Genomic DNA, 10,503 nt, shown 5'->3' on the forward strand with positions numbered 1-10,503 from the left:
TATATATATATATATATATATATATATATATATATATAGGGCATAATGACATACTGTACTTCCTGCAGTGGCATACCCATTTTTATAGCTTTATAAATATATAAATATGATGAACATGACTTTGTCTTCCCGGCAGGGTGCTCACTACTGAGTGGACACCGACCCTAGCTGCATTACTACCCTCTTGCATTAGCCATGTTGTTGTGTTTACGTCTTTATATCGTTATGACCGAGTTGGATGGCCTTTACATACGCACAGGCTTGACCTGTAAATACCCACACAAACAACTGAGCAGACAAAAGGACACTTGAACACACACACACACAATACAAACACAAACCAATGTGCAGAGACTGTGAATGTGCAGCGAAAAACATGCTTGTTCAAGAAGACACATGTCTTTTTGTTTTATTTCATAATCTGACGTCAATAGTATAGCAGTGCAAACACGTAGTATAAAATATCTTAAAATGTACAATCAACATAGAACATCTTAATTAATACACCCTGAATTCAAGATTTGGACAAATATCTAATCATTCATAATATAGCTCTGAAAAACTCAATATACAATATACAATAATATCTATGAATACATATAACAATTTAAACCCGTATCATACAGTATGAAAATATCAAATTCACAGGAAAAATATTGTACACAACCCTGTTTCCATTAACATCACTGACTTTTAAAGGCAAGTATATAAAATTTGATTAAAGTTCTTTTTCATTTCTTTGAAACAGAGGATAATACATTGAGTCCAAGGCTATTATGAACTTGAAACATATTTTAATACCAACTCCACTCAAAACAATGCCGGTCAGGTTACACTTTTCAAAAGCCTTACCAAAGAAAACATTGGCCACCATTTCAATTACAAAAACATTTTTTTCCAGGGACAGCTTGAACCGGAAAAATACAGGCATTCATTAAAATAAACTCACAGAAAACAACTGCAGTCAGCCGTCCCTGGGTCTGCAGCCCCAATACTAAACCTTGATATGTTTTTGAAAATAGGTTGGCACATTTGAAAACCAGCTACCTGTTGTCAAGACTATGGCAAGCGGGAGGCAAAATCCCAACCTGCTGTCAATCATTCCTGAAATATCCCTTTGGAGGATCTGACCAGCGAGAAAAAGCTCATAGAGAAGACGAAAGGTAAAGAAGCACCTTACATTCAAGAGGACCGCTACCTTAAGCACATGCAAGAAAACCTGTTCAAAGTAGCCTTAAGTCTTCAGTGCTTCCACTGACTGTGTCGTAGTCATGCATGAGAGAGCCCCTGTCTGGGCAAAGCATGCCACACCAACGTCGAGGACATAAGTGTCACAGGTCAGCCAATAGTACCATGCTGAGCCACAAAATATATACTTTGTGTTTTGTTTAATCCCAAAGAGGTTATATTGTCTGCAAATCAGAAAGATGTCTTTATATCATATTTGTATATGTCGATATATATATATAGCTATGTAGATATAGATATTGATATATATTTATAGATATATCTAAATAATTTAGTTTTCTTGTGTCTCTGCACCGAAAGCAGTTTTTTATAAGATTTCATAAAAATAGAAACTGTTCTAACAAGTATAGCAACAATAAAAATATGTCTTTCCAATCAACCAGGCAGATATTTTTTAGTTCATAAAGTTAAGGAAGGATTGATATTCACGCACCACAGAAAAAAATAAAGTTTCCAAATTCCATGCAATCATTTTCACAAAGATACAAACTGGCTATGGCCGCTCACTCTATAGGCTACATACACAGTTAAAAAAATATCCAGATGGCTACAGCATGCAGGGGTGGTTTGGTTTAGAAGACAAACTTGCTTTATTGCTACACATAGACGTAGGATCAAGGAAGATTCTTGAAAGTCACGCATTATAGGGAAACAAACAGCAAACATGACTGATATGCAGCACTGGCACCATGCACTTAAGGACATTGAGCCGTCCATTGACCAGGCCCAGAGAATCAAAGGGTGTGTTTCTCATGGTCCACCAACCAGGCCCAGAGAGTCAAAGGGTTTGTACCTCATGGTCCATCGACCAGGCCCAGAGAGTCAATGGGTTTGTACCTCATGGTCCATCAACCAGGCCCAGAGAGTCAAAGGGTTTGTACCTCATGGTCCATCGACAAGGCCCAGAGTCAAATGAGTTCTACCTCATGGTCCACCAACCAGGCCCAGAGAGTCAAAGGGTTTGTACCTCATGGTCCATCGACCAGGCCCAGAGAGTCAATGGGTTTGTACCTCATGGTCCATCAACCAGGCCCAGAGAGTCAAAGGGTTTGTACCTCATGGTCCATCGACAAGGCCCAGTGTCAAATGGGTTCTACCTCATGGTCCATCGACCAGGCCCAGAGAGTCAAAGAGGTTCTAGCTCATGGTCCATCGACCAGGCCCAGAGAGTCAAAGAGGTTCTAGCTCATGGTCCATCGACCAGGCCCAGAGAGTCAAAGAGGTTCTAGCTCATGGTCCATCGACCAGGCCCAGAGAGTCAAAGGGTTTCTACCTCATCATCGACCAGGCCCAGATAGTCAAAGTGTTTGTACATCATGGTCCATCAACGAGGCTCAGAGTCAAAGAGGTTCTATCTTATGGCCCATCGACCAGGCCCAGAGAGTCAAAGGGGTTCTACCTCATGGTCCATTGACCAGGCACAGACAGTCAAAGGGGTTTCTAACTCATGATCCATTGACCAGGCCAAAAGATTCAAAAGGTTGCTACCTCATCATCGACCAGGCCCAGAGAGCCAAAGAGTTTGTACCTCATCATCGATGAGGCCCAGAGACTCAAAGGGTTTCTACCTCACCATTGACCAGGCCCAGAGAGTCAAAGGGTTTCTATATCTCATGGTCCATTGATCAGGCCCAGAGAGGGTTTCTACCTCATGTGGCATTACAGTCCAGAGGAATGTGCCACTAGATATTGATCTATAGGAATGTGGCATCCTGTTTTTAAAGGCATTACCCTGTTGACTTGGCAAGTGGATAGCCTATTTCCCATCCTCAGGTATACACATATGCCATAATTACATTTTAGAATGGACTCATCTCTTAATGAATGCAGAAATCACTTCAAAGGGTATTTGTCGCTGCAAAAAACTAATTTTAAATCACTATAAGGCATCAGCACTGATTTGGTTTGACACTGAGAAAATTGATAATAATATGCCTCACCTTCAATACTGTGTAGTATTGTGTTTCTGCATACGGGGGAGTCCATGCTGAAACTCTGGGAACATCCATGGCCTTTGAAACGGTCCCAGGCCGAGCGGTGTCTTAGATACTACTACTACTAGACACCTATGCTGCGCCCCTACAGGCAGGCATTGCTGAAACGCTGTGGATTGGGGGCGGGGGGAGAAATCTGAAAATGGGTCAGATTTCCAGCCCTGGTATGAGACACTAACCTGACTGCGCCAGATGGATTGATTCGCATTTGCTCAGCATATCCATGTGGGAGCCTTCCGTTGGAGAACTTTTGGGAAGGGGCGAAAATACTGGTTAGCTGATTGGATAAACCATCTGTCTATCACCACCTATGTTGCTGATAGACGGGCCAAATCAACCAATCAGATCAACGGAAGCCGCCGTGTTGTTTTTAGACTGAACAGTCGCTTCTCGTTGTGTCACACCTAAACCCGCCTCAAAACCAATGCTGATTGGCCGGTCATTTAGCGATCGGCTCCAAATTTTCTCCATCGCAGGTTACCAGACTGATCTGCGAATAAATACAATGGAGCTCGCGAGATCAGGATGGTCTCACGAGGCTAATGAGACACAGCCCAAAGAACCAAGAACCAAGAACCAAGAACCAAGAACCAAGCACCAAGCACCAAGCCCTCCTTTAGACAAAGGCTCATTCTTCTTCTTCTCCTTTCGAGCGTCCCACCACAACCCCGTCACAGAGTATGCGTGGGCGTAGGTGCGCGTGCGTGCGTGGATCACACCTTTGCGGCGGGTGCAGAGGGCAGGTATCGGGTGCTGCTGGTGGAGGTGGTTGGCATGGCCGCGCCGGGGCTAGGCGTCCTAATGGCGGCGTAGGTGGCCACCGTGGGGGCGGGGCTCAAGCGGGTGCACACATTGCCGCGGGCGAAGTGGCTTGAGCGCCGCTCGCCGTGCCGCGGTGGCTGGCTCCCTGTTACTCCTCTCCTTTGGCTCCGCCCTTCCAGGAAGTAGGTCAGCATCTGACCCTTGCCCTTCACGCTGACCTGTCCTCGGCACACAAAGTCATAGTGATCCGTGAGGATGCGGTACACGTCCTCTGTCACCTGGAGATAAAAAAAAAAGGTATAGAAATATATAAGCATGTATAACTTTTTGAAGCCCTCCACATACACTGGGCTCAAGCTTTCTTGCACCCTTGTCTTCCCAGCGGAGGCATCCCAGCAAGTGCCAAGCAGAGGTACGCAATAAAGCCCATTTATATCAGCTGTAAAAAATAGCTGTAAAGAAATTGCAGTAAAAAATACATCGACCCCACACCGAAAGGAAATACACCCCCTCCACAGAGCTCTGAAGCCCGGCGTTGCTGTGTGGAACTGTAGTAACTTGGAGTGGGATGAAAGTGGAAGCGCTCTAAAGTTTCAGCTCTTTGCCAGAGCTTTGGTGTGTTGAGGCAGTAATGCCAGAAGAAGAAGAAGAAGAAGAAGAGGCACTTTGAGTTGCAGGGTGTCGAGGAGTACCTGTATCTTGCCCTGGACTCCGGTGCTGTCCATGCGGCTGGCCACATTGACCGTGTTCCCCCAGATGTCGTACTGTGGTCTTCTGGCTCCGATCACGCCCGCCACCACCGGCCCCGCGTTGATACCTGCAGGGGTCAACAGAGCAGGATCCTCACGAGATTTACACCGCACTTTAGATAAGGATACAGTGTATAAGTATAATGAGTATAGCATAAGTATATAGGCTTATACTAGTATAAGTATAGAGTGCTAATGATATTTGCCTCATCATGGCGTGAATAAGAAATGAGAATCGAGAATGAACACACATTCTGAGTTCGAACCATCTAATACGCACACTGATGATCTACTGTATATCTATGCCCTTCTCCGCCCTGAAATACTGCAAAATGAGAGGAATACATAGAATATAATAGACAAACAGAGGAACGACAAAGTAAGGGGACTAAACTGAAAGAGGCACCAACACACACACACACACACACACACACACACACACATAAACATACAACCCCCCCCCCCCCACACACACACACACACAAACACACACACAGGCACACAGGTTTGGGAGTGTGCAGACAGGATGGCAGTGTGTACTCCAGGCAGCAGTGTGATTCCCTCCCCCCCGAGTCTCAGGCTGCTCACAGGATACCCGACACAATAGGACTCAGAAACCTGAGGTCTCGCTGTGATGCGCTTCCTGTCAGAACATGCTCTGTGATGCGTTTCCCGACCTCACAGCTTCACCTCACTTACTGGCAGTGATGCATGTGATGGACGGGAGCTTTGTCTGGAACACTGGCAGATCAGACTCACCCGGGGGGAGGGGCAGGGTGGTGGAAGAGGGCGGGGCTAGACGTGCAAGACGTGCGTCCGCGGTGGACGTGTTTCTGCTCACCTACTCTCAGGACAAAGTCGTTGTACGACTGGTAGTTGATGGCATCCAGGACGTCAAACATCTCGATGGCGAAGTCTGACACAGTGCACAGGTGTGACGCAATGGACTTCTTAGCCTGCCCATCAGAATAGAGTGTGTGTTTTTGTGTGTGTGTGTGTGCGCGCACACACGCACAAGCGTGCACGCACACATATACACACACAGACACACACACACGCACACAGGACAACATAGAGACACACACATGCAGGAACAAGCAATAACAGACACCATTTAGCATTGTTCATCATTAAGGGTGAGAAAGAAGAGAAGGCATATTCTATCATCCTTTATTAGTGAGGATTTCCACAATGACTTCCTTCCCATTCAAAGCCCTCTCATGGACTGTTGGGTTTGCATAAAGTCTCTGTCGTGTAGAAAGGACCCTTTTTTTTGTCAGCTTTGCAAGATTTAAAGAATCTTTCTGAACGCTATGCCAGGCCATATAATCCCCCTCAGCGCTGTAGGCACACACAGGAACATCCAGAAGAAAAGCTATTAAAAGAAAAAAGATACAAAGCTGTGCGTATTTAAAACTTTAAGAAGGTTAAATGGTAAAAACGTGTGTGTACAGACAGACGTACACACACACACACGCTTAAATTGCATGGGCTGAAAGGGCACCTTGGCTCCGGTGGTAGGAACCAGCCCCACGGCGGCCATGTAGGTGCTGCCGATCGTCTTGATTTTCTCGATGTCCCTGTAGCACTCTTTATCCATCAGCTGGGGAGAGGAGGAGGGGCACACAGGTATATTACATATACATGCATACATTTTCTTTACTAGTACTGATTGAAAGAAAACAATTCCCTACTGGATTCCAAAGGTGAAAAATATCCTTTGAGCTTATTGTATTCAGTAAATTTCACGACGGATCCAACGTTTTTACGTTAAGAAAAGTCAACCGCTCTTAAGGATAGTCAGTGTTTTCCGGGATTCACAGGATAATGCTTTTCAAGAAACCTGATATGTAAATTACGTATTTTCTGTTTTCAATCCCTAGTAATCCCTCCGGCGTATCTGCATGAACAAGCTACTCATTTGAACTTGAAAAACTTGAAAAAAAAAAGGCATGTACCCACAAAAACCCTCAAGACATAGCCATCAGATCAGGCTTTGCAGAAAAGAGCCCGGAGGTATTAATACAATCACGTTAATCACCATAATGGAGACAACTGCTTCTTCACCTCATCAAAGTCAGCTATGATCTCGTTGAGCAGGCGGAGACACTCCACTCCCATGTTGTTGCCGTCCAACTCGATGTAGAAATCGTTGAAGTTGGCGATGGACGCAAACAGCACGCCGACTTGCGCGTAAGACTGGTAGTACAGGTCCTGGGGAAACAAACGGCAGACATTTCACTGTCACAGAAGCTGTGCACAAGATGGAAGAATTACCAGGACGCCCGAGGGAGGTGCAATTATTTTACTATCGTTTAATCATATTCTTCTGGTTGAGAGTTTAATTACAACGCCATTGGCAAAATAGATTTTGTGGGATTGATTTGTATTTTTGTTTCATGTGGCAAACAATTGGCTGTCCTAAAAAGTGATCTTCTTTGGTGTGAAGACTTTAGGATGGTAGTAGGCAGGCAGTAGTGATGTCCAAGTGCAGTTTTGTTTGTAGCACAGTGTGAAAGGGGGTTCTGAAGGGACCTCGTGGAGTACAATCAACATGTTAGCTATGAAAGAAAGGCGCCATGTAGCACCAGTCCGCAGTATCAATATAGTGTCTACCAATGACCTTTCGCCCAGAGGAAAACTAAGGGGGGGAGCTATACATTCACATAGTTCTGAAGGTTCCCCAGCATGCTGGTAACACACTTCCTGTCTGTAGTGTTTACAAAACAAGAATGTCCTCAGGAGGGACTACACACTTCCTGATTCACAGGGCCAAAGGAAGGTTGACTTAATCACTTCCTTGGATGGGGTGGAGTGGGGTGGGTGGGGGGTACACTTGTATTGACGTCAAGACAGAGTCAATACAAGTATTGCCTAAATACTGCTTCAGAAATGCCTACATCTAAAGCTACCTAGATGAATTCAGATACAGGTAACTTAGGAGCAGGTAGGGGTAAAATATATTGCTCAAAGACTCTACAGGCAATTGGGGATTGAACCCAGGACCTGTTGACCTTTTAAATATGGTGAGAAATTGAACTTAATCTGATCATATGGCTAGACCTATACAATCAATAGCTTAACATATGTATCGGTATCTAATAATGTATGTAAATTGGCATGATTACCATTTTATGCCCTATATCCTACCACTTCTTGCCTCGTATCGGTTTTAATCACTACATACTTGGTTGTTTACATCCATGGTTTGAGGGCCGCACTCTGGATGTATGAGTCTCAACCAATAGGAAACAAGAAGTGGATTCAAATGTTTGTTTCACACTCAAAACATCAGTGTGGACTCATAGTACGGTGGCTACTTTCAAATTTGACATTTGACAGTGGTTAAAAAGACCAGTGTAGTTTCATCGCCAGTGATCCACGTTGGTGACAGGGTGATATCCAATAGTGATGTGTGTTGGTACCTGGTTCACACAGAGTGCTCACCATGTTCCTGGGGTTGGACATGAGGAAGTGCTGGGCCACATGGGCCGGCAGCAGGTTGAACAGGATCCTCTTGTTGTCCAGTTTCACCTTCTCCATGTCTCCCCGCTCCTCCTCAGCCTGCTCAGACGAGAGGGGAACTGCGGTCAGCTTCGCCAGCGGTCACAATCCACAGAGGCCACAGAGGCGTTGAAGAAAAACAGGTGTTGCTCGTAGCTCTCGTAATGGATTTGCACCTTTATGTACCAGGGTACCGGTAGTAGACTCAATAAGTGAAGATAAGTCTACTACCCGTGCCCGGGTACATACAAGGACACACCCTTGACAAGTGTAATGAGTGACACCTGTGTTTACCCTACGAAGACCCCTCAGTGAAAAGGGTCTATAACATAATAATAATAATAATAATAATAATAATAATAATAGTAATAATAATAATAATAATAATAATAATAAGTATGAACGGGACTTGCGAATTTGTGAGGCTGTGATATTAAAAGCTCTATACACAAGTGAATAGAATATTATATATATATATATATACATACATGCATGCATGCATACATACATACATACATACATACATACATATATACATGCATACATACATACATACATACATACATACATACATATCTCTATATCTGTATAGTATATTGTATGTAAATGTATTGTATACAACCTAATTGGAATGCAGATGTAATTGCATATCTTGATCACTAGATGGGGTCGATGGCTTACAAACATGACCTAGCCGCAGACACAACTGGATCTGCCTGATTGGTAAGAGTATGATTTACAGAGCATGGCTCAAGTCTGCATGCCCCCATTTATGTAGAGATCATGTAAAAGGCCAAACACTCAACCCCCCCCCCACACACACACAAAAACACATACACACACACACACACACACATACACACACACACACACCTGCACAAACACGCACACATGCACGCACACACACACACACACACACACACACACACACACACACACACACACACACACAATCACACAAGCACACACACATTAACATACCTATATGTCTTCAATAGTATATAATCTGAATATCAAAAGCTGTATACACACAGTACACACCTGAGTGACCCAGAGATAGTCCAGTCGTAGCTTCAGATCCAGCTGCCGGGAGTGTAATGTCAGAGCTCCAGTAAACAGCAGGACAGCGAGAACTGGATCATAGCCCCTGGTGTGAAGAAACCCTCCTCTGGAACACACACACACACACACGCACACACACACACACACACACACACACACACACACACACACACACACACACACACACACACACACACACACACACACACACACACACACACACACATATAAATAAACATTCACATTGAAACACACACACACACATACATGCACATTAACACACACACATTACCACACACACGTATCCCATCTCACACACACACACACACACACACACACATCAACGCCTCAGCTCTGCCACCCACACAGAGCACAAATTAAAACTCCAAGACGCACACACATGCACTATATTATTCACCATTTCAAACGCCACATTCCACATGACCCACGCTTACCCCACGGCTTGCCGATAGCCACTAGTCTCCATGACAACCGTGTAGCTGGTGGAGAGTAGGAGGAGCAAGAAGATCTTGGGTACCGAGGAGACCCGGAGGTAAGGGACGATGGTAAGGCTGGCGGCCACACAGGACAAGAGGGTGTACGACACATTGGGACACGCCCCTTCCACCGCAGTACCATTCCACGAGCCCAGGAGTGTCGCGTCCGTGGCAAAGAACTCAAAGGACGAGGTCAGGTTGACGCTCCCCCTTAGCCAAGGGACGCAGACCACCTGACCCACATGAAAAAACAACATGCAACAACGTGAGCTACACATCTCGTCATCGTACTCAGCTGGACCACAAATCAGGCAGATACTTTACAGAGATAGAGATAGAGAGAAAAGAGCGAGAGAAGGTGAGAGGAGGGTGGAATCCTCATATACACACACACAGGCACGCACACACGCAGACAACAGGCATGGGAGAAAGACAAAGCAGAGAGAATGAGAAAAAAAGTGAGCTGGTGAAGGGTGTGCATGTGTGTGCAAGAGAGGAAGGGAGAGAGAGAGAGAGAGAGAGAGAGAGCATGACAGAGACACTTAAAGGTACAACAGTGGTTATCCTTACCACACAGGCCAGGGTGATAGAGAAGGTGAGTAGGACCAGGAAGACGCAGACTACCGTGCGGATCTGGATGGTGAGGCAGCCAGGCTGACACTAGAGCCAGGATAAAATCGTGAGAAG

The 10,503-nt window shown here is 45.1% G+C and overlaps 1 protein-coding gene across 2 annotated transcripts in view; it reads right to left on the reverse strand.

Annotated features, from left to right (window-relative positions):
* Nucleotides 1-3,905: 3,905 nt before the first annotated feature.
* Nucleotides 3,906-10,503, reverse strand: part of adcy1a (adenylate cyclase 1a) — a gene marked incomplete at its 5' end in the record, with an annotated part of 28,126 nt that continues 21,528 nt past the window's right edge. Inside the window, 9 exons of one of the 2 annotated variants that reach the window (XM_079740592.1) lie at nt 3,906-4,282; nt 4,697-4,821; nt 5,595-5,709; nt 6,258-6,356; nt 6,821-6,967; nt 8,201-8,317; nt 9,299-9,425; nt 9,775-10,049; nt 10,387-10,476. In XM_079740592.1, coding sequence (XP_079596718.1) covers nt 3,956-4,282; nt 4,697-4,821; nt 5,595-5,709; nt 6,258-6,356; nt 6,821-6,967; nt 8,201-8,317; nt 9,299-9,425; nt 9,775-10,049; nt 10,387-10,476 — 1,422 coding nt within the window. In that variant the 3' untranslated portion in view covers nt 3,906-3,955. The remainder of the gene's footprint in view (nt 4,283-4,696; nt 4,822-5,594; nt 5,710-6,257; nt 6,357-6,820; nt 6,968-8,200; nt 8,318-9,298; nt 9,426-9,774; nt 10,050-10,386; nt 10,477-10,503) is intronic. The other variant, XM_079740593.1, reaches the window with a different exon arrangement.

This window comes from Pollachius pollachius (assembly GCF_949987615.1).
Source record: "Pollachius pollachius genome assembly, chromosome: 7".
NCBI classification, from domain to species: Eukaryota; Metazoa; Chordata; class Actinopteri; order Gadiformes; family Gadidae; genus Pollachius; species Pollachius pollachius.